At 39.0% G+C, this 27,056-nt stretch overlaps 1 protein-coding gene across 3 annotated transcripts in view; it reads left to right on the top strand.

The window, feature by feature from the left end:
• CTNNA2 (catenin alpha 2) overlaps window positions 1-7,841 on the top strand; it is a 1,107,789-nt gene extending 1,099,948 nt beyond the window's left edge. For all 3 annotated transcript variants that reach the window (XM_081101401.1, XM_081101400.1, XM_081101399.1), the window contains one exon: window positions 6,884-7,841. In XM_081101401.1, the coding sequence (XP_080957527.1) occupies window positions 6,884-7,171 (288 nt within the window). In that variant the 3' untranslated portion in view covers window positions 7,172-7,841. The remainder of the gene's footprint in view (window positions 1-6,883) is intronic.
• The last annotated feature ends 19,215 nt before the right edge of the window (window positions 7,842-27,056 follow it).

Genomic DNA, 27,056 nt, shown 5'->3' with positions numbered 1-27,056 from the left:
TGTCTTTTTTTTTTGCAAGTGTGTAAACATCCATAAAGTGGGAAAAGATGCAATTAGGTTGAGCCTTTTTCCCATGTCTTTGTTTGCCTGAGTTATTTATTACCCTGCACTGGCTAGAGTTTTTTAAAAAAAGTGTTATTGATATAGACTCTGGGAAAAGCAGGCAGATATTTCAAATGTATCAGAGTTTCTAAGGAGATCAAATATCTCTTCAAAGGCTCATGGATTTTTTGAACATGAAATGTTCTTGTTGGCAGATAATAGAGCCAATGCCCTGGGTTTCCAACCTCCCATTCATTAACAGCAAAGTTGACTTGCTGCAAAGTCTATTTTTTTTTTTCCTTCCCTGCAAGCAATTTGTGACTCGCTTTGAGTAGATAACTGTTTAAATATAAATAAATGACCAGCTCTAGTGGAAAGATTCCAATTTTCTCCAGGTATTTGCTTCCAATTGACTGTCCATTCTCCCATCACAACTTCTTCCCTTGCAAACAGTACCCCAGGCCTGAATGTGTATAACCTAGTTCCACTAAAATACTTCTGGTTCTTAGGTTAAACACGAAGTTATTACCACTAAAAGATGTTGTTTGGTTAAAATGCAGTCTAACCTTATTTGCGGAACTGTAGTGCTATCCCCTCTGATTGAGAGAATTACAATAAAATAGCCTAAGCCCAAATGGGGCAGGGTTCCCTCTCCTGGGCACTGCTAAGTTTTTTGAGGTAATCACGGCAAATTCTTCAGTTTTATTATATTTCAAAATCACCTTCAAATGGACTGGGTTTCTTTTATTCTATTTACCTTAGCCAGGAATCTCGTGGCACTTGCATTATTTTGAATTCAGGGACAGATTACTTTGTACCTGGGATTTCCATGAACTGCCATTTGTGGTTTATTATTTTTTTTGATAATAATCAGCCTTTTGAAAATAGATTTATTTCCAGGTTATATGTCTAGCTCAACATGCATATTTCAAATGGGTGAATGTAGGATTCAGTGAAATTTTTAATTCTCTTTTGTAATTATTGTATGTGGCCCTCTCACATTAATATCCTAAGCCATTTACTATGTTATATGTTGTTAATCCAGTGCATTTTTCAGTACCTCTTTCACAGTTTTTGCACCTTTGACTATGCTATTTTTTTTTTAATGAGTATGTTTTTTAAAACCAGCTGTATAATCTAAACTGCATTTATTTTTTTGTTGGCTGGCTCCAGGAAATTCACCATTACTATCAAGAGTGATTGCTAATTATTTAAACCAGAAAGTAGCCTTGGCTGTCAAGGAATAGTTAAGATATTTCTTGATGTTATAGCTTCAATTATGAAAAGAATATTGAATTTTTAGTACACTTAGTGGACTTTTTGACCTGATTAAAAATATGGATTTAATATTTCATTCAGCATTCTATTATATCTCTCGGTATAAATGCTACGTAATATGAAGGGAAGAAGAAATTAGAATTGACATGAATTATATGCCTATAGTATGCAGGACACTGTTCATGAAGTTGTGAGGGAGACCAAAATAAGCAAATATGTGATTTATTAGACCTAGCTTCCTGAGTTTCACTTCCATAATTTCACATGCCCCTTTAATAACTACATGTAGCACAGACACCTGAAATCCAGTCAGTCCAAAGTTAAACTTAGCATTGTACCACCTCATCTTCCCTCTTATTTCTATCTTCTGGGATAAGAGCCTCAATACATATCCAGTTGTACAAGCTAGAAATTTAAAAACTGTCCTTCATTGCCCAACCATTCGGTCACCAACAACCTTCTATTTCACTCATTAAAGCAAGTCTAGATGTCCTGACCACCCTGAAGCTTTATTTTCCTTCCCTGTCCCTACCTGACTCCAGCTAGATTCCCCATTCTCTCTGTTCCTTTAGCACTTGACATCCTACTAAAGCACTTACCACAGAGCCCAGTGGTTGGCAGAGAATAGATACACACTAGGTGTCTAAAGAAATACTTGGATGAATAATAAGTAGGTAGAAAGATGGAGTGACAGGCTTCAGGGTAAAGAGTAAATGAGAATTCAACGTTTCAAGAAATGTAGTTGCACTTTCATTTAAAAGAACATGGTTGAGTCATGCAGGCACAGTTGTTTCTATGGAAACGGAACATCTCTTGCAGTGTAAACCCCTTCTTAATGAAATAGCATGGAACTTAAGATCTGGGGTTTTAGAACTCTTCAGATGATCATGTAAATTTTGAGGTAAGCCCTTTTCATCTTTTGACATAAGGACTTAGGTAGCACAAATATCAATTAATGGCAGAATCACAACTCATTAAAGTTCTTCCTCTAGTATTTTCTTTCCATTCAAAATACAAAACAAGAATGATATATGGAAAGAGATGCATTAGAAGCTGAGCGGGGTTAAGCAGAGGCAGAAAAAGCCCATTGAAAAGGGCTGTAGAACAGCTCTCCCTGACTCATTTGCTTTTTCATGGACTGCAAGAGAACAAGATGTGAAGAAACATCTGTTGCCTTTTTTAAAAATAGCACTTTGATATTTTAAAAGAATAGTGACAGAATTAGGAGCAGCCTAATTCCTGTGGTTAGGGACAGCAGACACCTACGAATTGGAATAGAGAGAATTAGTCTAGCACAGCCTACTTGATTTGGGGGCTGTGGATTCTTCTGTCATACATGGCTCTGGGAAGCAGCGTCCGTGAGCTCATGGGCTCTGGAGTTAGGCTGCCTGGATTTAAATCTTGGCTTCTGTACCTCTTATTTGTAATGTGATGCTGGACAAGCTGTATGGCTCTCTAAATCCCAGTGGAGCATAAGAGTGCTTCCTATGTCAGGAGTGGTTGTGAGCTCGAATAAGAAAAAGGATTCTTGGGGCGCTCGTCCAGAGATTGGCTCCTGGTCACATTTGCTAAATGTAGGCTCTTATTTTTAAGAGTGGATGAAAATTAGGAGTGGCTCTTAGATATAGGAACTAAGTGGAACATCTTGTAGGAATAGAAAGGCCCTTAAGCAGGGGAATTATGCGTTTCTTTTTGCAGAAAAGCCCAGTGTCTATGCAGGCCAGCATGAGGAATAGCTGTGATTGGCCCACTTTTGAGGCTATTTTAAAGCTAGAGAAGTCGTGTAGTGGTACAGAAGGTGGGTTTTGGGGAGAGAGAGTATCATCCTAATCTCTGCTTTGCCAGTTACTGCAGGGGCAACTGAGATTACCTGGCTAAGCTTCAGTTTGCTCACTTGTAAAATGAGGGTAATGAAAGTTCCTACTTCAAGGTTTTTTGAAACTTAAATCACGCAATTTAATTAAAAGGACTAAGGCAAAGCCAAGCACCTGCTAATTGCGCAATTAATGTTGGTGATTATTATTAAAACTTTGCACAGAATCATTTGCATGTCTTGTTTGAAAATGCCATGGTTACGGTATAAATCACAAAATAGAATGCAATTATGTTAAATAAGTTTTCCAAAACCTTGTATTAAAAAAAAATCTCCTGGCCATGTAGCTTTACTCTTTTTCATGCATTTTTTTTTTTTTAAGGAAGAACTTTTTAGCAAAATGTGCCACTTGGAAACCAGGTCTCAGTGCTATTTTGGACAAGCAGTAGGGAGACCTATTTTTAAATAAAACAAATTCTTATTGCACTGATAACTATTCAGTCAAGTGGGTATAGGGCATATGGAAAAAGTATCCTTTGTTTTACTAAAAAGTAAAACATTTTAATTTTAAGTGGGGCTGATTGTCTAGGGCAGTGATGGCGAACCTTTTGAGCTCAGCATGTCAGCATTTTGAAAAACCCTAACTTAACTCTGGTGCCGTGTCACATATAGAATTTTTTTGATATTTGCAACCATAGTAAAACAAAGATTTATATTTTTGATATTTATTTTATATATTTAAATGACATTTAACAAAGAAAAATCAACCAAGAAAATGAGTTCGCGTGTCAGAGGTATCATAGGCTTGCCATCACTGGTCTAGGGGTATATTTGTTCAAGGTTACCTGGCAGGTCCTTCCCCTCCTTCCTTTGCCCAGCCACAAAGCGGTACCTGCTCTACCAGGTGGCTTGAATGAAGTAATTGGTTTTATATTTCAGAGCTGCCTCACTCTTGACCAATGTATTAGGTTTATTCCCAGGATTCCTGCTCCAGGCTGGGGGAGCAAAGGGGTTCTGAAGAAGAGACAGGCTATCATATTTTTGCTGCAGAATTAGACACCATCTATCTGAAAATGGAATCTGTGGTAAAAATCTCTATATTACTCTTCTCTTGGGATCCACTCAATTTTCCCAAGATGTGATTTTTGGGAACCATTTAATAATACAATAGACATGTCCTCTTCTACTAATTTTATTGCTCTGAAGCAAATCAACAGAATTCCCCCACTATTCTATCATTTCACCCTCTTTTTACCCATAGCACACAATAGAATTAACTTTATAAGTGGTTATTATTTTTGAAACCTGACAGACTTATAGGAAACCATCAATTGGCCAAGGGATATAGTATCTAGCTTAAGGAAGCATGACTGATCTTCTAATTCTCCCAACATTAATTACTGTCATATCTATTTCCTTAGTTATTTATATTTCTACCTGGGAGCATTAAAAAGAAGATGGAAAAATGAAATTCAGTCAGATAACTGGCTATGATGTTACCAAATTCACACATGGTGAAAGTCCTGAACTCAATGGATGAAATAATGAAACCCATAGACTATGGGAAGTCTTAATTCAATGGTTTTCAATTTTTTCTATGCATAAGAAACCCTTGGATTGAAATTTTTTAAAATGAGAGCGTTTTGCATGGGCCTGAGGAATTGCATTTCTAACAGGTTCCCAGGTGATGCTGATCCGGCTGGTTCAGAGACTGTTCTTTGAGAACCACTGCACTAATCCACCCTTAGCCTCTCTTCTTTTAACATGAATAATCTAGAATTTTCTTTTCCCTAGCTAGCTGTAAGAATTTAGGCTGTATGAACTAAAACAGTCTGGGTTAAGCAGTTATTTTGGTATCTGTGCACCTTGTACAGTGTAACAGAAGTGGTAAAGGAAGTAGTTACTCTACCCATTTGGTTGATTTAATTCGCAAAGCAAGTCAATTATAATATTTGCTGAATCATGGCTCTAATCCACAAATCACTTTACTTCTCTACATTATTCTGAGGTCAAGGTCAATGTAATACTGACATTTAATCTTTTTTTCCCCCTCCGTGGTGAAACCTCACTTCTATGATATTTCAAAGAATTCACACATAGAAAATATCTTTAACCCCAATTATCTGACTCTATGGGTGTTTTTTTTTGTTTTGTTTTAGTGTTGGAAGAATTGAGTTCATCATAAAATACTTAACTCAGCATAATTTTATTTAACCTTAATTATGGATAGGGGACAGCATGTTCCAGATCACAACTAGGGACACACTTTGGTCTAAAGAAATGACAGGAAGCTAGAGTGCAGGTTGCATCACACAAGGAAGTCATAGCATTTGGGGTCCCTGAGCTTGAACCCTTTGCTAATCATCTTGTCCCCAGAAGGTTGAAGGCCTGGCTTTCAATTATCTGATGCAGCTACAGTCCATCAATTACAGGTCGTACAACAACCGGGAACCACATTACTTAGGAACATCCTTGGATCCCTCATCTAACAGTAATGGATACATTTCCTTAGTCTCTATTACAAGAAGTTGGATGAGCGATCAAACTATACTCAAGCGTCCCTGAGGCTGGAGTCCTATATTCAGTCCAGCTGTTATTTCTTTCCCTTCACTGGGTTACATGTAAGATTTGGGGTGAAAGGGAGTCTGGGAAATGTAGTTTTGATATTTCCCAGCATCTATGGTTCAGGAAGTAAAGGAAAAAGAAGGCTGAAACATATTGAATGGTCTAGCCTACAGCACCACACTGTCTAACTAGCAAAAAGCAGAAGAGAGATGGCCTTAAAAAAAATCCCTGGCCTGAGGTTCTGGGGATGAGCTTCTACACCTACTGTGCTCTGAGTTGTCATGGTGTTTTTGAAATTATCCTGAGCAACGTGGCAATATGGTGCAGTAATCCAGTCTGTGAGGACTTCATCGCTTACGCTGCATAAAACCATGGAAGTTACTAGACCTCTGCATGTGCCAGTCGTCTTAGTACAAAATAGCAATGACAATAATTGCCACTTCATAGATTGTTGTGAGAGTTAAATGGGGAACTGCAGTGGTGTTTGGCACATAGTGCTAAATCAATATTTCATTAACACCGGGACCTGGGTCTCCCTGACCTACAACAGCCTGGCACAATAATTGATATTCTTATAAGAGGTATATTCAAGACCTGAGAATAGGTAAATGGATACTCAAGCTTAATAAACACTTAAGCAAAAGCCAGAACACCCATGGGTGTTCCTCTGCTTAGCTGCCTGCATCCCTACCAATCCTAAACGGAAGATGAGGAAATAACCTATAAATAGATGTATACTTCTGCTGGGGGGGGGGGGGGGGTCATACAATTACAGTGTAACCCAATACCTTTAATTCTTCAGTGTCTGCCAAATGCTTTTCAAACATGTGAGTGAATGTTTCTATTACCAATCAGCCTAATGTAGTAATACAAGAGTAGTAATATGAGATATTCTACTTTGAAAAACTTTTGTTAACATTGGAATTCTTATGTGCTCAAAAGAGAGAGTGTTTTGCTTTAGAGGTATCTGGATTTTAATAAATTATGCATCATAATCTTTTTTTTTTCTTTTTTACCTTGGGAGAAGATAGATGACTGATGTCCTATTCACCTTACCACGTAGTCATTTGCTCCTTTGGGGCAGTGCTGTAGAGTTGCACAAGCAAAGCGTTGTTTTAACTGTGAACTTGTACCACCGTCTTGTGAATGTTGTGCCTTGACTAACCCAGGTGTATCTCACTCTAGCTGGACAGCGCCACGTCGCTCATCCAGGCAGCTAAAAACCTGATGAACGCTGTTGTCCTCACGGTAAAAGCATCCTATGTGGCCTCAACCAAATACCAGAAGGTCTATGGGACAGCAGCGGTCAACTCCCCTGTTGTGTCTTGGAAGATGAAGGCCCCGGAGAAGAAGCCCCTTGTGAAGAGAGAAAAGCCGGAAGAATTCCAGACTCGAGTTAGGCGAGGATCTCAGAAGAAACACATCTCGCCTGTGCAGGCCTTAAGTGAATTCAAAGCAATGGATTCCTTCTAGGACGATAGGCTTTAACAAGAAAGCCTTTTCTTTCTTTCTTTTTTTCTTTCCTTTCCTTTTTCAATCCATTTTTTTGTATGCATACCTGCCGACTTGTGTGCCTCGGGCATGGGGGAATTATGGGAGCGGAGTCTGTTTGCATGCAGGAGGAGGTGGGATCAATACTACTGACCCATCTGTAAGCCTGGAGCGGGGACGGGGACGCCCTGTCCTGAGGTGGCACAGAGCTGTTCTTTGCAACATTCTCATAAAATCTGGTGAAGAGTTTGTATCACAATGTTTACGGGAGCGGGAGGGAGGGGAAACATAAACTTAACGCTACAAGAGCAAATTCTAATGCATGCAGGAATCATTTGGTTGGCAGGTATATTAAGTGAAAAATCTGGAAGTGTTAATGGTAGAACATAAAGCTTGTATTGCTTCCATTTCGATGCAAAAATGTCCTAGCCAGTATGCTTAAGTGTGTGGCCCACAAATGGAACAACTGAACTTTGAAGTCCTATCCATGATATGTCGATCTTTTTGAATGAAGGGGAAACTAACTCCTCCAGCCTAAATATGCTTCTTTTAATCTGTATTCTGTTCTTTCTCTTCTAGTAGTGCCGTTACTAGTGCTCATGGAATCGATTTTTCCCCGTCACTGAAAACAATAAACATTTATTTGAGACAATTATAATTCTTCTGTGGGCACTGGAAGCACAATAGAGTGTTCAATCTTGCTTTTACTTTAAAAAAAAAAATTGAACCATGATTTTGCTAGAAATAGGAGGCCCAGTGGTTGGATGTTAGAGGAATGGAAACTGACAACGTGTAAAGGTTTAGAGGCAAATACATAGGTGTAGCTTGGAGTGCTGGTATCGACTATGGCATTGTATCCACTAACTCAAAATAAACGCATTTAACCTCGACAGTTGAAGAATGTTTTCTTTAAGTGCATACTTAATAAAAGATCAGAGCATCTTGTTTGTTTTTAAAAATTGGGGGTAAACTAGGTGATATATAAAAAAAATCTGGATCACCCTGAGAGTCCAGGAATTGTTTCATTTTATATTTTCCAGTTGTTTTTATTTACTTTCAGGCTGAATCTAAAATGAGACAGTCGTGTGTTAGATTTTTGTGGGCCATGTTCAACCCTGGGCTAAATTGAAGAAACTTAATGGGTTCCCAGAGAGAAACTGAACCCAATATCTGCCCATTAATTTCAAAGTATCTTATTCATTTCAAACACTTTTTAATCTAAATTGTGAACATAGGGCCCCTGTCTCATTACTAAGAAGGAGTAGCAGTCTTTCAGCTATGGCCAGAGGGTGAGGAAGGGCCCCCAAATCTTCCCATTTAAATGATGCCTATAGGTTAGCACAGCCACGGGCAAACTATGGCCTGCGGGCCGGATCCGGCTCATTTGAAATGAATAAAACTATTGGGAAAAAAAGACCGTACCCTTTTATGTAATGATGTTTACTTTGAATTTATATTAGTTCACACAAACACTCCATCCATGCTTTAGTTCCGGCCCCCCGGTCCAGTTTAAGAACCCATTGTGGCCCTCGAGTCAAAAAGTTTGCCCACCCCTGGCCGCTAGCAAGTTACAATATGTCTCCAGAAGACTCCTGGTAAAATGTGTATGTGTTTCTTAGCAATGTGAAAACACACTGGGACCAATCTTGCATTAGCTTCAGTGTAAGGTCTCAATGAAAAGAGACTAAGGACTTACGGAAGGAGAGAATAGTCCAAAATCTTATTTAGACATGGTTCTGCTCAAACCACTGCCAACCACCACTGGGTAGTGAAATTTCATTCAGGTTGAGAACAGTAAGGTGGAGAAGCCACAATAAAAGCTAGACGCTGATTTTTAAGACTAATCATTAGCTCACTATTTCCACAATCCTGCCCCCTTAAAGTGTGCAGACCTAATACAGGCCATATATGACAAGTACATAGCTAACATCATACTCAATGGTGAAAAGCTTTTCCTTTAAGATCGGTAACAAGACAAGGATGCCCAATCTTGCTGCTTTCACTCAACGTAGTATTGGAAGCCCCAATCAGAGAAATTAGGCAAGAAAAAGTAAAGGGAACCAAATAAAAACGGAGGAACAAAAACTATCATTATTTGCAGATGACATATTATATACAGTAAACCCTAAACATGCAACCAAAGTAACAACAACAATAAAACAACTGTTAGGAATAATTAACTAAGTAATGTTGCAGTATATAAAATCAATATACAAAAATCATCTGTGTTTCTCTACACTAATAATGAACTAAGAAAAATAAATTAATAAAACAATCTTAACTGCAATGTCATAAAAAAGAAAATACCTGAAAATAAATTTAAGGACAGGAAATGAAAGAGAGTGAACATAAATGGAAAGATACTACATGCTCATGGATTGGAAGAATTAACATTGTTCAATTTTCCTTGCTCCCCAAAGCAATCTACATAGCCTATCTAATAAAAGACAAAAGGGCAATTGACCGTACCTTCGCTACACTTCCCATTGGCTAATCAGTGAGATATGCAAATTAACCGCCAACCAAGATGGTGGCCGGCAGCCACGCAGCTGAAGCGAGCAGGAGGCTTGCTTGCTCTAGTGATGGAGGAAGCCAAGGCTCTCCTCGCCTGTCGCGGCCCAGCTCTGAGCTCCGAAAGCAACAAAGTTTCAATTATAGAAGCTAAACAAACCCCAGATACCTGCTTTCAGCCAGCCGTGGCCACGGAGCTGGCTCTTAGCTCCAGTGACAGCAACAAAGTTTCAATTATAGAAGCTAAACAAATCCCAGATACCTGCTTTCAGCAGGCCGTGGCCTCAGAGCTGCAGTGAGCAGGAGCCAGCTCTCGGCTCCAGTGACAGCAACAAAGTTTCAATTATAGAAGGTAAATAAATCCCAGAATAAAAAAAGAAAAGAAAAAAAGGAGAGGCTGGGAGCTTCAGTTGCCAGCCATCCTGAAAATGGCCCTCAGCCCCTCACCCAGACTCGCCAGGCACCCCAGTGGGGACCCCCACCCTAAAGGGGCTGTGGCCAGTCTGAAAACAGCCATCAGCCCCTCACCCAGGCTGGCCAGGCACCCAAGTGGGACCCCCACCCTGATCCAGGACACCCTTCAGGGCAAACCAGCCGGCCCCCACCTGTGCACCAGGCCTCTATCCTATATAGTAAAAGGGTAATATGCAAACTGACCCTAACAGCAGAAAGACTGGGAATGATTGGTCACTATGACACACAGTGACCACCAGGGGGAAGACGCTCAATGCAGGAGCTGCCCTCTGGTGGTCAGTGAACTCCCATATGGGGGAGCTCTGCTCAGCTACAAGCCAGGCTGATGGTTGCCAGTACAGCGGTGGTGGTGGGAGCCTCTCCTGCCTCCTCAGCAGCGCTAAGGATGTCCGACTGCAGCTTAGGTCTGCTCCCTGCTGGCAAGTGGACATCCCCTGAGGGCTTCCAGGCTGCCAGAGGGATGTCTGATTGCCATCTTAGTCCCAATCCCCCGGGGAGCAGGCCTAAGCCAGCAGGTGGTCATCTCCTAAGGGGTTCCAGACTGCGAACCCCCCGAGTGAACTAATTCTTGTGCACCGGGCCTCTAGTCTATATATATAAAAGCCTAATGTGCAAATCGTCCTCACAGGAGTTTGGGAGTTCAATCACTCCCTATGACATGCGCTGACCACCAGGGGGTGGTGTGGAATGAAGGGAGGCCCTGGCCAGCAGCTGGAAGAAAGGCCCCGGCCAACAGGTACCCTACCCATGCACAAATTTCATGTACTGGGCCTCTAGTTTAGTATAATCACTATCAAATTTTCCAATGTAATTTTTCATAGAAATAGAACAAACAATCCTAAAAATTTGCATGAAATCACAAAGAACCTCATGTAGCCAAGTCAATCTTGATAAAGAACACTCCTTGATTTTAAACAACTATATAACAAAGCTATAGTAATCAAAATGGTATGGTATTGGCTTAAAAACAGACACACAGATTAACGATCCAGAAGTAAACCCATACTTTTATGATCAATTTATGACAAATGAGCCAAGAATATATAATAGGTAAATGACAGCCTTTTCAATAAATAGAGGTTGGAAAACTGGGCAGGCAGATGCAGAAGAATGAAACTGAACTATCTTACACTGTACACAAAAATTAATTCAAAGTGGATTAAAGACTTGTATGTAAGACTTGAAACTAAAAAATTCCTAGAATGAAAAATAGTAAGCTCCTTACCATTGGTTGGTCTTGGTGATGACTTTTTAAATCTGAAACCAAAAGCAAGGGCACCAAAACCAAAAATGAACAAATGGGACTACATTAAACTAAAATACTTCTGCATAGCAAATGAAAACAACAAAAATGAAAGGGCAACCTACAGAATGGAAGAAAACAATTGCCACCTTATGTTGAGGTACATTCCCTCCACTTTGTTGAGAGCTTTTATCAAAAATGGATGTTGAATTTTGACATTTTTGCATGTATGCTTTAGAATCTCTCTTATCAAGTTTATTTATTGTTAACTTTAATTTAGATTATAATTATCATTTACTAGTTTCCAAATCCTACCTCTTCCATTAGTCCATACCCAAATACTTTAGTCCCCAATATGTTCTGCCTTCTCTGGTGCTACCCAGTAGTTATTTCTCTGCCCCACTCATTAGTCACATTATGATTTCTTGGCATACCTACAAAATTATATGTACAGATGGACCACTAAGCAAAGTGAGCATTAGAAACGCTGGGATTTTATAAATTGTAGTCCCTAAATTTGCTGGTACTAGAATGTAAGTCATTTGATTATTATTGCTTTGCCATTACATATTAACCAAATCAAAGAGGTAAGTACTTACTCTGCTTGAAGATTATGGCACTTTAAAAGGCAATGAAAGGAAGAAAATTAACTCTAAAAGTCTGTTAATCATTATTTTAATAATACTAGTGCTGTGGAGTGTCATTAGCAAGATGGTGAACTAGGAAGCTCCAGTCCTTTGTTCCCCCATGGAAACAAATGAATGACATAGTGACCAAAGTAGTTTTGGGGGATATTCTAGAAATCAGTTGAGGATTTGTAACAGCCAAGTGGATGTCTAACTAAAAATACTAAAATAAAATAAAGCAAAATAAAAGAAACCACAAACTATGGAATAAAATTTTGGGACTTGCCTGTGTCCTTCCCTTTCTCTGGCATAGCGTGGTCAGAAGGAAGCTGTCCAATTCCTGGTTCTTCCCATGTAATTGAAGGAAATGAGCAAAAATTGTTTGCATTGCCCTGACCTCTCTGGAGACACCCAAGGGACTGCTTTCTATCTTCCCTAATTTGGAGCACTGGGGGAAATGGTGGCACAGTTCGGATATGAAGTTGAAGGCCACTAAAAACAGTTGCAGGCACCATGGCATGAAAGAGCTGAAGGGGTGAAACAAACCTGCGGGCTCCTGGAGGCAAGAGCTTTTGACAGAGGAATAAAACATGTGAGACCTTGAGAAGAAGCAGTGGCGAGTCTCTTAGGGGACATAAGACATTTAAAAGCAGCCATGACTGTGGGGAGATTGGGGGAGAAGAACATACACAGGCCCAGAGAGCAGGCATGCTTAGAAAGGCCTGAGAAGACCATAAGCCTTCAGGCCAGGTTGATTCCTAAAGGTTTTTCCCTTCAAAGGTCCAGTCCATAAAGACTGGGAGAAGTGACTGTTTCTTCAAATATCCAACTACATGTTTTCTACAAATGACATTAGGTCTAAGGAAATACTTAGGTTGAAAGTGAAAGGATGGAAAAAAATATTCCATGCCAATAATAACCAAAAGAAAGCAGGGGTGGCTATCCTAATACCAGACAAGACAGACATTAGGTCAAAACTGTTACTACATACAAGAAGGGCACTGTATAATAATAAAAAGGTCAGTGCACCAAGAAGATATAATAATCATGATCATTTATACATCAAACATAAAAGTTTCTAAATATATAAAGCAAGCCTGAATAAAATTGAAATGAGAAATATCTCTAGAAGAAATAGAAGGAAATATCAATACCCTACTTTTAATACTGGGTAGGACACTTAGACAGAAGATCAATAAGGAAATAGAAAACTTGAACAGCATGATAGATGAGTTGGATCCAACAGACATATACAGCATACACATTTTTTTCTAAAGTGCAGATGGAATATTCTCCAGAATAGTACATATCTTAGGCCATAAAAAAACAATCAATTTAAAAAGATTGAAATTATATAAAGTTTCTTTTCTGATCACAGTGGAATGAAACTAGAATCAATAGCAGAAGGAACAATGGAAGATCTTGAAATATGTAAAATTAAATAATACTCTTGACCAGTGGGTTAAAAAAAATGTCACAAAAGAAATCTGAAAATATTTTGATAAGTAAAAATAAAAGCATAACATACCAAAACTTATGGGATGCAGCAAAAAGAGTGCTAAGGGGGGGAGGGTGCTCAAATCATTGTAAATGCTTACAGTAAAAAAAGGAAGAAAGTCTCACATCAACAAGCTAAATTTATACCTCAAGGAACTAGTAAAAAACACAACTAAACCCATAGCTAATAAATGAAGAAACTGATGAAGACTAGGTAAGAAAATGAAATCATTTATACCCAAAGATATGTGCACACCTACCTTCATTGCCGCATTATTCACTGTGGCCAAAACATGGAAACAACCAAAGTGCCCTATGATAGAGGACTGGATAAAGAGGATGTGGTATATATACACAATGGAATACTACTCAGAAAGGATGAAATAGCATCATTTACAACAACAGGGATGGACCTTGAGAACATTATGGTAAGTGAAATAAGTCAGACAAAAAAAGCTAAGAACCATATGATTTCACTCAGATGTGGGATATAAAACTGAAACTTATGAACATAAATAGCAGTGTGTAGTTGCCAGAGGAAGGGGGATGGGGGAAAAGGGAGTCCTAATATGAGGTGACAGAAGATTTGACTTTGGGTGGGGGCACATGTGCTATATACAGATTTTGTAATTTAGAAATTCACACAGGAAACCTATATATTCACCTTGACCAATGTCACCCCAATAAAATTTAATTTTAAAAAAAGAAAACAGAAAATAGAAAAACAAAAGAGAAAAAATTAACAAAACCAAGATTTGGTTCTTTGAAATAAATCAACAAAATTGACAAACCTTTAGCTAGGTTGACTAAGAGAAAAAGAAGACCCAAATAACTAAAATTACAGTGGGGCCTTGACTTACGAGTTTTATTCGTTCTGAGACTGAGCTCGTTAAGGAGCTCGTTAATGTTAACTCAAATTACTCTATCAACTCAATGCAAAAAATGGGCCAAGAGACAACTGATATCTCAAAAAACTCGTTAGTCGGGACACTCGTAAGTCAAGGCCCCACTGTATAAATGAAATAGGTAACATTACTAGTGATTTACAGAAGTAAACATAATTACAAGAGAGTGCTAAGGACAACTGTACACCTACAAATTGGATAATTGGATAACCTAGAAGAAATGAATTCCTACATAACACAAACCTAACAATACTAAATCATGGAGAAATGGAAAATCTGAACAGACTCATAAGGAAATGTAGTCAGTCATCCAAACCTACCAATAAATAAAAGTCCAGGGTTAGATAGCTTGACTTGTGAACTCCACCAAACATTTTAAGAAGAATAAACACTGGTCCCCCTCAAACTCTTCCAAATAAAAAAAAGGAGGGAACACTTCCACACTCGATCTGTGAGGGCAGCATTACCCTGATACTAAATCCATACAAAGATACTGTAAGAAAAGAAAACTATAGACCAATATCCCTGATGAATATTAATGCAAACATTATCAAAAAAACTTGAGCATTGAACAACACATTAAAAGACTTGCATAAGCATGATGAAGTGGGATATATATTCTAGGTATGCAGGTATGTTTCAACATATAAAATCAATCAATGTGATACACTACCTTAATAGAATGAAGGAAAAAATCACATGATCACCTCAATTAATAATATAAAGGATTTCACAGAATCCAATTTTCTTTTATGATGAAACACCCAAAAGCTAGGAATAGAAGTTACCTCCAAATAGTATGTGCCACTAAGGGGTATGTTCTGACATGCTCAGACTCCAATAGGGCCTCTTCTAAAATTTTGTAGGTTTTTATTTCACCATTTCTGACCCTCCTGTGTTTTATTAGGGCATCTAAAGTACTTGTCATTTCCTATTCACAAGGTCATGATAGGATTAATATAGTGGACAAGAATTATGTCCTGTGGATGTCAAAACAATTAAGGTCTCTATAGGCTATGTTCTCTCAGAGGTTAAGACATGGGTTATAATTTTAATATGAGTAAATAGGTCCTGTCATCATACCCTCATAAATGCAACTTACATCTCATCCTCCTTATTCATTGCTATTGAAAATAACTTTATGTCCAGATCAACAGCCTCATACCAGGTGTTAGAGATCTGGTAATCGTACTCAGTAAACCTGAAACTTTCCACTTGGGAATTTTCAGGGAACATACTGGTTAATTGAAAAGGGATAGGACAGATATGACTTCCTCTGCATCTTTTAAAGCCTGAAGGGTTATACTAAGCTCTATAGCTCCACCTGGGATGTGGTATCGCTTCTGATTTACCATCTTGGATGGAGAAGGAGTCTCAGGAATTTCACTTAGCAATTTTGACCTTCATGACATCATAGGTCAGAGAACAAATGTGATCAGTTACTAAAAATATCCATCCCAATCATTCACTGTAGGAAGAAGAAAATAACTCTCTGGTGTTGTACAGACCCACCGGGCACACTGACCAAGACTTAAATGGGGACTACATGTCTTCTCCGGCCTTCGTAAATCTCCATTCTGGCCAGGATGGGAGTGGGGATGGGAGCATGATTACATTTGAGTTCCTGGTCATCAGTGTCATTTCAATAACTCATATGTATTTCTGTTCTCTAGTAAAGTTTCTAGTAAGTGGACACAGTTCCCTTGGGGAATGATTGAGGGCTATTTATTACCTGCATTATATCTGCATTAGGGGATTTGCTCCTGGGACTGAGAACTGGCTCCATCTAGAAACTGGATGAAGGATCATAATTTTCCATTATGGTGCTGACCTTAATCTTCTGTTCTCCTGTTCTTCATCTTGTTGAATACATAAGTCAAAAAATCCCACCGTGTGCTAGCCATATAGCTTGTCTGTAGTAGCATATTATTTATTAGGCATTGTCACACATCTCTGTAGTTGGGGATCCCTAGTTACCATTCCAGATGCTTATTACAGTAATTACATTGCATCTTGTCTCTGGTGCTTAAATGTTCCAACCTGCCTTATGCTATTCTGGAATCCTATCACCACGACTGGTTTTAGGGACCCCAGTTAGAATAGAAGCATCTTCCACCATCAAATTTGGCCTACACAGTACAATCATCACTGAGTTGATCAAAGATGTTGGTGTTCTCCACTCCCTCACCTTCATTTATTACTTTCATAAATGTAATATCAGCAGTGATCAACTCCATACTACCAGAAATAAAAATATATTATTTATTTTTAATTATTCACCAGAAGGACTGTGGGCTTGAACAAACCCAATGGACATTAACTATCCTGCATTTCTGGGTGGAGCTTGTAAGCTTCAGAGGAATTGGGGAAAATCCAACTGAGAAAGGTCATACTAGTTGACTCACAGCATACACTTGAGGTGGGATTTGTCAGCATAAAATGAGTCTGAACTCAGAAAACTATCACTGCTATGAATTAAACCAGACAAAGGCTGAAGGGGTCCAAAGATGTCTGCTCTAAAGGCTCTGTTGTAGGTGTGGACACGATGCTCTTGTGGAGGGAAGGGCATATAAAGGTGTCTGGATACTGACAGAAAGAAAATCTACAGAATCACTGATGGGTAAATGGTTGTCATCAGAGAAATGTGGTCAGAGAGAAAAGAGGTTTGATTTATACTCTTTCTAAACAACTAAAAATTGCAGGTACACAATGGATGGAAACGGGAAATTTGAGCATCTGGCCAAGAACATGGGTAAAGTAGTAGAATTGACTTTAGGTCTTTTTTAAGAACTGAATTTGAGATCTCATGTATAAGAAGAATAAGGAGCTCCAGATCACGTATGTGTCAGAGTTCAGAGAGGAAGACCCATTCCTCCCCACATACACACCTTTGTCTGCCATGGAGAATGGGGTAAAAAGCGCCCCATAATTTGGGATTTGGTGGCATAGGGAAGGTAACCTTGTCTAACTTCCTGTGTTACCCGATTAAATTTTTATCACATGGCGCTTACTGATACTTAGAATTCTTTGGATGAGGTTGTTAAATAACTGTCAACTACACAAACGATGCATAAATTTTTTCTTTAAAAAACATATTTAGGCCGTTACATATAATGCTCAAACTCTCCTCCCTTTTACTTCCGATCTGATCCGTGTCTGTTTCTTTCCTCTGCAAAGGTAGCCTCTAATGTGAGTTTATAATGAGTATTGTATTCTTCTTTATAATTTATAGACATTCACAAGCCCACATGAAATACATAGTATTTTTAGGAATTTTTATAAGCATACTTTCCAAATGCCTGTTTTAAGAGTCCTGGCAAGAAGGCAAGGCAGATTATGCCTCCTCTTTTGAGTTATGATCACCCCAGGAGTGCCCAGAAATGGGGTACACTGGTAAAGACAGCAATCCTGAGAGACTGAATTATCTGGAGTACTTGTGGAAAGGAACGGGAGAGTGTGTGGTTATGTTATAGATTCGGGGGAAATGTGAGGTTCAACCCTGGACCTGGAAAACATCACGCTAAGGTTGTTCACAAAATGTTTACGAAGTGAAGTAAGCCAGACACAGAAAGACAAATGCTGTATGATCTCACTTACATGTGGCGTCTAAGAGAGTCAGAGTCATACAGAAGAGAGTAGAATGGTAGTTTCCAGAGGCTGGGAGGAGGAGGAAATGCTACAAAGTTTTAGTTATGCAAGGTAAGTTCTGGAGACCTTCTATACAGAATAGTGTCGTAGCTGTCAATTACACACACACACACACACACACACACACATAATGTAATATACATATATTAAATCATATACCTAAAATTTGCTAAAGTTAAATGCTCTGTTAAAAATTTTTATAAGTTATAATACAGGGATCAAGAGGAAACTTTGGGAGGTGATGAATATGTTTATAGCCTTGATAGTGGTGATGGTTTCCAGGGTATGAAATTATTTCCAAACTCAACAACTTTTATACGTTAAAAATGTACAACTTTTTACACATCAATAAAAGGTTTAAAAAGTACATATTTGAGAACAACCTAGTATCATAAATCAACCCAGTGCTGACGATGCACTGAGGAGACACAAAGAATGGTCAGTCTTATTCCACAAATCAACAGGAAGGGAGAAACAGCAACTGAAGACAAAATGTCTCCGAATCTGGCCGCGCCTTCATGGTTCTGCACTGAGCAGAGAGAAGGTGGCTTGGTGTCTGTTATGTTTTGTGAAATGATGAAAGAGTGACGTGTTATGGGACGGACAGGCCAAGGGCCCCTGGCATGAAGGTATGTGGGAGTGGGTGGGGAAGAGATCACCCATCACCATAAGAACATTGCTCTTGAGACCAGGACATAAGGTTTAAGAATGTTATTATCTCTTCAGTCTGAATCCAGCACTCATATCAGACCAGAATACATCTCTCATTTTATTAACAGTATCTAGAATTTCATGTGTTTCAGCAATAATATCCAGAGACAGCTTCTGCAAACAATTATATTCAAAGGGCAATGTAGGAATTTTAATGAAATTAAAATTTTCATATGAAATAAAAAAAAATGTGAAAGTTGTTTACGTGATCAAAAGCAGGAGTTGGCACACTTTTTCTGTAAAGGGCCTGGTAGTAAGTACATATTTTCAGCTTTGTTGCTCAGTTAAGCTCTGTCCCAACTACTCATCTCTACTGTTGTGGTGTAAAAGCAACCCAGACATGACATAAACAAGTAAGCACGTGTGCTCTAATCAAACTGTGTTTACAAAAGCAGTTGGCAGGCCAGATTTGGCATATAGGCCACAGTTGGCCAACCCCTGCTCCCTCTCTTCCACAAACTTTCAAAATATTTAACATTTCACAATTAATACTTTTATTTTTCAATTTGAGAGTATTCCGTCTTCTGATGTCTCTTATTATTTTAAGATGTTTAATTGATTTTTAGAGAGAGAAGAAGGGAGGGGGAGAGAGAAAGAGAAACATTGATGGGAGAGGGAAGCATCAACAGGCTGCCTTCTGCACAACCCCCACTGAGGATTAAGCCTACAACCAGGCCATTTGCCCTGACCAAGAATTAAACCACCAACCTCTTGGTTCATGGAAAGATACCCAAACAACTGAGCCACACTAGCCAGTTTATGAACATAAACTAATTCATGAAAACAACCATAATGTGTTCTGTGAGTTGCAAATTTAGCATCAATTCACTCATCAGTAATTTATGGAATGCTACATTTGTGCCAAGCACTACTCTAAGTGCTGGTAAAATGGAGATTCACTACTGGTTCTAAAGAAGCTGATAGTTTTGTGATGATCGACAGATAAACAGAAAATTAAATCATAATGCACTAATAAGAGGTATGTTCAGAATTCAATAAGGACAGCACACTTCTAGCAAAAGCCTTGTAGGAACCTGGTGCTGGGTGAGTTATTTGGATGGTGGGGTAGGATGGGGTGGGGGTTCATGGGTGTCAAGGAGATGTACATATCCTATTTTTCAGACGGTGCAAGAATAGCTCTGTGTCTGGTGCTTGTTTCCATCTCTCGCTTGTGGGGTAGCAATTCTGGGATATGTTGGAAGCATGCTTGCTCCTCTTAGAATCTCCCAGGTCCCTCCCATGGCTCTGTTCCCCCACTTGGAGATGGATTTCTCTTTGCCATTTCTCTCTTAAGGTGATGCTGAGTACCAGGTTACTTAGAATCTTTTTTCTGTGCCATTGTATGGCCCAAGATAAGTTTTTCAATCTCTTTAAGTTTGAATATTCCACACTTTAAAATGAATACTTGTGAGTGCTAAAGAGGTACACCAAAGGGATTCACAGGTTAGGAAAAAGTACCAGATGGGAAGAGAATTTATGAAGCATATTCTACCCCTGAGGCACTTTCACTTACAATGTCATGTACAATCCTCACCCCAAACCCAAGAAGAGTTACAAGTAACTCCATTTTCCAGACGGTGAGGTTGAATCTCTGAGGCTAAACCACATAGCTAATACGTGCAAGCCAAAATTCAAATTTAGGTCTGTGATATTTTAGGTCCCCACCTTCTTTCCATGTGCCTGTTAACTCCTTCAGGTTCATAACATCCAAAGACATACACTGTGCTCACAGTCTAAGTCATAAATACATGAAAAACAAAAAATAAGAGAAGCTAAATAATGCAAATGGTATATGTATATATATATGTATGTATATATGTGTATATGTATATATGTATGTGTGCATATGTATACATACATACATACATATATACACACACACATACACATACTGGGGAAAACATTACACAAATTACACAAAACAAAGGAGGGTAAGACATCAATGGGCTGCGTTGATAGAAAAGCATAATAAGAAAGGGTGAATTTAAATTGCATTGTAAAAAAGTGGTGTGTGTGTGTGTGTGTGTGTGTGTGTTTCAGAGAGAGAGAAAGGGAGAGAGATTCTGTAACTCTGGTTTTACAAGGTCTTAAATATGAGATATAACAGATTAGAATTTTTTATTTTGTAGATTCCCTAGTATCCATGAGTGGGACACATACTTATCATACTGATTGGAAAAAGTCTCTCATTTAACCAGATGTGGGTTTCAATCCTCATTATCTTATTCACTAACTATGAGTTCTTCTCTATAAGAGCTTTAGTTTCTACTTCTGTAAAATTGAAGTCATTATATGATTCAATTTGTAATTTAAAATCATTCTCTATGATCCAATCACCTTCTGCATAGTTCAAAGGTTAAAAAAGATGTTTTAAGAATCACCACTCCTGCATCTTTCAAGGTTTTTTTTTTTAAGTTTTTTATCCTTACCTGAAAATATGTTTATTAATTTTAGAGAAACAGAAAGGGAGAGAGAGAGAAACAGCAATGTGAGAGAAACACCCATATGAGAGAAACATCAATTGGTTGCCTCCCATATGCACCCTGACTAGGGATTGAACCTGCAACCCAGGTATGTGTCCTTGACAGGGACTTGAACTGGCAACTTTTTGGCATATGGGATGATGCTCCAACCACATGAGCTACCCAGCCAGGACTCTTTGAAGTTTTTAATGGTGACATTATTTCCTTTAATTTTCTCAGGATTGCATTATTGTCTTAGATTTACCATTTTGGAATGAAGTGTTAATATTTATTTTTTTTTCCTACTCCAATATGCCTCATACCTATGGATCGGTGAACCTAGGTGGCAATTAGATCAGTTTCAGCATGTATTTATTCCAATCATGCAGTAAGAGACTAGAGGGGGAGAAATCATAGGGTGTGTCTACAGAACCACTTTACTAATTGAGAATGAGTGTTAGGCCAAATCTTCACTTTTTACTATATCTCCATCAGCCTCCACCCTCCAGAGGAACGCAGTGTCATTCCAGATCTCCAGGATTAGCACCAAACATGATCCAGTATCTAATAATCCCTGAAATGTCTGGTAATTTCTCTTGCCAGTGCTCTGACACAAGTCTTTTTAACAATACTTTTGAGGATGATCTACAGCAAGCATGTCAAACTCAAAGGCTAACACTGACCAAATAAATGAGACATGCAGCCTGCAGGCCATGAGTTTGACATGCTTGATCTACAGTATATAATTGTGACAGTATCATAATTTCTTTCCCCAAGGGTCCCAGCTTCATCTTCATTAAAGGGGATCCAAGCCTGAATGAATTTGCACTGGGAACTAGACTAGAGATGTGACACTCCACTGTGGAGAGTCAAGTCTTATCTCTACTCACCAGATCTAATATTTTTCTGATTTTACAGATGGAGTAACACTTTTGTCACCATGGCTGTAGGTCCCTGGCTGTTGGAACCTGGTGTATTTATCTTTTGATTTCAGTTACAAGGTGTGTGTGTGGCGGGGGCGGGGGGGAGGGGGAGGTTGGAAGGGGAAGGAAGGAGGCTAGAAACACAAAAACCGACCAGCCTAAACCAAATTGGTGCTGAGTCTGACCTCTAGGAGCCCTTAAACCTCATTATACCCTGATTATAATACACCAGCATGCTAACTGACACACCCACTGGTGCCAGGACAGACCCCACTCGGACCCTATAAGGAAGAAAAGGGGTGGTGCTCCAATTCCAGGAAGAGACCTGCCCATACCTCAAAACTAATGCATATGCCTCCCCCTCACTATGTTGCTCCCATAATAATCTCCCCAGACTTCACCAAAATGGAGAAGGTGACCTGTGAGTGACTTCTCCTTCTCTAGGAACACTTTGATATTTATCTATTTTATTCCTAGTGACACCATGATAAGTTAGTCAACACAAATATCTCTAAAGGTGATGATTAATTAGGCCCTGCTCACCTTACAGAAGTTGCACTCACCTTATATCTGAAAATTAAGCAGAAGCCAGGGTCTCTGCCAATATGGGATTCCATTATTCTGATTGAAGTTAGGAAATTCATCTCAATATCACCATCTCCTACATGCATCTCAGTATACAGAGGAAAGCCACTATACTAAGCTGTACAAGGATGCTGGTGTATTCATGTATATTTGGAGATCTTAGTAAAATGAATATCCTTTGGGCTTATCAGGAGGTCTACTGGACAATGACTTGCTCCAAGAAAAAAGAACTGAAACATTTCTGACTCCTTAAATTTTGGAATTATTTTCTGCTACTAGGGAAAGTCTGGCTTCTAAACTTCACATACAGTGGGATAAAGACAGTCGATTCAATAAATGGTGTTGAGAAATCTGAACAGATACATGGAAAATAATGAAACTAGACCACTTTGTTACACCGTATACAAAAATAAACTCAAAATAGATTAAAAACTCAAATGTAAGGCTTGAAACCATAAAAATCCTAGAAGAAAACATAAGTAGTAAAATCTCAGACATTTCTTATTGCAAAATTTTTTCTAATATATGTCTTTGGGTAAGAGAAACAAAAGAAATGACAATACACCAAATTAAATTTTTTGCACAGCAAAGGAAACTATCAACAAAACAACAAAAACAAAAACACAACCTACTGAATGGGAGAAAATATTTGCCAATGATATATTTGAAAGGGGGTTAATATTCAAAATTTATAAGAACTCATACAACTACTGGTATAGACCAAATAAACAAAAAATCCATTTAAAAAATGGACAGAGGACCCGAATAGACACTTCTTCAAAGAGGGCATATATCTGGCCAATAGACCTGAAAAGATGTTCAACATCACTAATTTTCAGAGAAATGCAAATTAAAACCACAGTGAGATATCATCTTCACACCTGTCAGAATGGCTGTCCTCAATAAATCAGCAAACAAGTGTTGGTGAGGATGTGGAGAAATGGGAATCTTTGTGCACTGTTGGTGGGAATGCAGATTGGTGCAGCCACTATGAAAAACATATGGAGGTTCCTCAAAAAAGTAAAAATAGAACTGCCGTATGACCCAACAATTCCACTTCTGGTATATGCAGCCCTGTGACCACAGCAGTGTCATTTACAACAACCAACCTATGAAAGCAACCCAAGCGCCCTTCAATAGATGAGTGGATAAAAAAGAAGTGGTACATTTAATATACAATGGAATATTACTCAGCCATAAAAAAGTGAACTCAACATTTGTGACAGCATGGAAAGACCTAGAGAGTATTATGCTAAATGAAATAAATCAGTCAGAAAGAGACAAATACAGTATGAGCTCACTTATATGTGGAATCTAAAGAACAAAATAAATGAACAAACAAAACAGAAACAGAGTCATTGATGCAGAGAACAAACTTTTAATTGCCAGAGGGGAGGAGAATTAGAGGACTGGGTAAAAAAGGTGAAGGTATTAAGAAGTACAAATTGGTGGTTACAAAACAGTCAGAGTTGTAAGTTTCGGCACTGGGAATATAGTCAATGATCCTATCTAATACAGAGGGAATATGCTAATAGACCCTCATGTCATCACAAAGATGGTGGGGCCCATAGCCAATAAGGAGGGAATATGTTAATTGACTGCTCCACCCTCAAAGATGGCAGTGCCCACAGCCAATAAGGAGGGAATATGCTAGTTGAATGCCACACCCTCAAAGATGGTGGCGCCCACAGCCACAAGATGGCTGCACCCATTCCCCTCACCCCCGCTGGGGCAGCAGGCACATGGCAAAGCCACATGCCTCCCTCCAGAGTCCCCCAGTCTCCTCAGCCCCCCAGCTGCCCAGGGCCAGCCCAAGGTGTAGGCAAGCCTCAGCTGTTGGCTGTCCAGCTGCCCAGGGCCAGCTCGAGGGACAGGCAAGCCTCATATGGCAGCTGCCCAGCCACCCAGCGCTGCCCAAGGCTCAGGTAACCAGTGCCAGCCAAGGCTTGCACTGCTGGCAGTGGAAGCAGCAGAGGTGCAATGGGTGCGTCACCTTTCCCTAATCGTCGGGTCACCTCCTGCCCCCGAGGGCTCCCAGACTGTGAGAGGGGGCAGGCCAGGCTGAGGGATCCCCCCCACCAGTGCATGAATCTTCATGCACCAGGCCTCTAGTATTGTAATAAATATGTATAGTGTCCAGTGGGTACTTCAATTATCAGAGGATCACTTCATAAATTATATAATTTTCTAATCATTCTGTACACCTGAAACTAAAATAAAGTAATATTGAGTGTCCACTGTAATATAACATTAGAAAAAAAAAGATTCTCTATAAAAAAATAAGTGAACACAATAGGGATCCTTTTGAAGAGATTCAGCATCCCTTCAGAGACAATGGCCTTAGGTGGAGTAATTACAGGTATTTAAAGAGGAAAGTCTAGTATCTACAGGGGGAAAAAAACCAACAGGTTAATTGCTTTAGAGAGAGAGACTAAAGGGGATTTAGGGATTCAAGGTTATCATGTTCATTCGAGTGCAACTAAATGTCTACGCAAATGTCAGGACCCAATCCTGGACATTCAAGGCTCTAAACATCAGAGACTTGGCAAAGGTGTCAGTTCAACCAGTTCAACTTAGACTGTAAGATCAAATCTGGTTCTTATTGTCAACTATCTCAATCCTGTGTTTATTAAAACATATTTTTGGGTCATCATAGAATATAACCAGACTTGTGACTTGAGTTGAGAATTCAGGTCTCTGAGCCTGTCATTCCTTTCTATGATCTCTCTAATGTGGTAAGAAAGACCCAGTTGGTCACATGATTCTTATTATAATCATTATAACTATAATGGTCAAGCGCATTAGCATCTAGTCTCCTAATGCTTTTATTTTATTTATTTCATTTTCATTTGTTTCCAGCTTTATTGAGGTGTAGTTGACAAATAAACATGGTATACAATGTGATCGTTTTCAATACATATAAATTGTGAAATGATCACCACAAGTTAATTCACATCCATCCCCTCACTTTTTTTGTTGTTGGTAGTGTGGTGCGAACACTTAAGATCTATCTTCTTACCTTAAAATATGCTTTATTTCAAGCTACCATTGATGATAACTAAACTATTTTTAATGCCACTACTTTCCATGGGTTATCAAGATCCCCTTTACCAAGGTCAGTGAAGTTACCTCTATTTATAAATCCAATGAGATGACATAACTAATCTCAGTTTCCAATATTTGAGAGTTAGTTATCTGGGCCCATTCCTGTTTCCATTTTAACCCAATCAGGAAAATATAGCCATATTGGTTAAATCTAAGAGAGGATCTTTTATATCAACAATTGTTTACAGCTATGTTTGTAGGACCAGAAGTGCAAAATGAGGAGGTGTTAGAAGAGACAAAAAGAATCCATGCGGGCCACCTCTAGGTTAAGGAATACAATCCTTGGGCTGTGGTAGTAACTCTCCATTTTTGAAGCCGTTTTGCTATGTACCTACAAGAGTAACTGAAGTGTTTTTGATTAGTTCTGACTTTCTGGAATTCCAAGTCACCTTTCTCCTCCTGCTGTAACAAGATAAGACCATAAGACCATGTAAGAGCTGGATCAGAGGTCTTCTCCCTTCCTCTTGCATTCGAATCTCCAACCTGTCCTTCCCATGGACAGAACTTGAGAAGCTAGAAGTTAAAGGAGTCTGTGAAATGTAGTTTTCGATACCCCAGTCCCACCAGTTCAGAGCAGACTAGAAAGGTGGGTATGGGGCTGTACAACAATCACTGAGCAACTGATAAATTTAAAACTTAAATATGTGGTTTAACACATCAGAGCTTATTGTAAGATGTACATTTTACTGTAAAATCTATGAATGTGATGCATATTGGACATACTGATTAAGAGTATCAGCTCTCAGATAGACATGGGTTAAAACTGTTATTATGTATCTAGTTTTGTATCTTCCAGATTGGTATTTTTCCTTTGAAAAGCTTAGTTTGTACATTTGTAAAATGGAGGAAATTTTTATTATTGAGCTGCTGTAATATAAAATTGTGTCAACTACCAAGGAACATAACAGTTTCCTGCTAATACTGATGCCCACATGGTCATGCTGATGGTGCCAATAAAAATGGGAGCATTGGTGGTGAAAATGGTGTTAAATGCTGAATGATCACATTTTCAAAATGACTAGACTCCCAAACGTTAATAATCACTGGAAGGGACTAGTAAGATTTTGAGAAGGCAAGTGACACAGCCAAAGCTCCGCTAAAATTATTCACCTGAGCTTGATATTTTGGGAGAATGATGGGTGGGTGGTAAAGAGAATGGTACAGGGGAATTAGCAAT

This window comes from Myotis nattereri (assembly GCF_964212035.1).
Source record: "Myotis nattereri genome assembly, chromosome: 10".
NCBI lineage: Eukaryota > Metazoa > Chordata > Mammalia > Chiroptera > Vespertilionidae > Myotis > Myotis nattereri.
The sequence above is the reverse complement of the archived record's forward strand: the minus strand, read 5'-3'. Positions and strand labels throughout refer to the sequence as shown.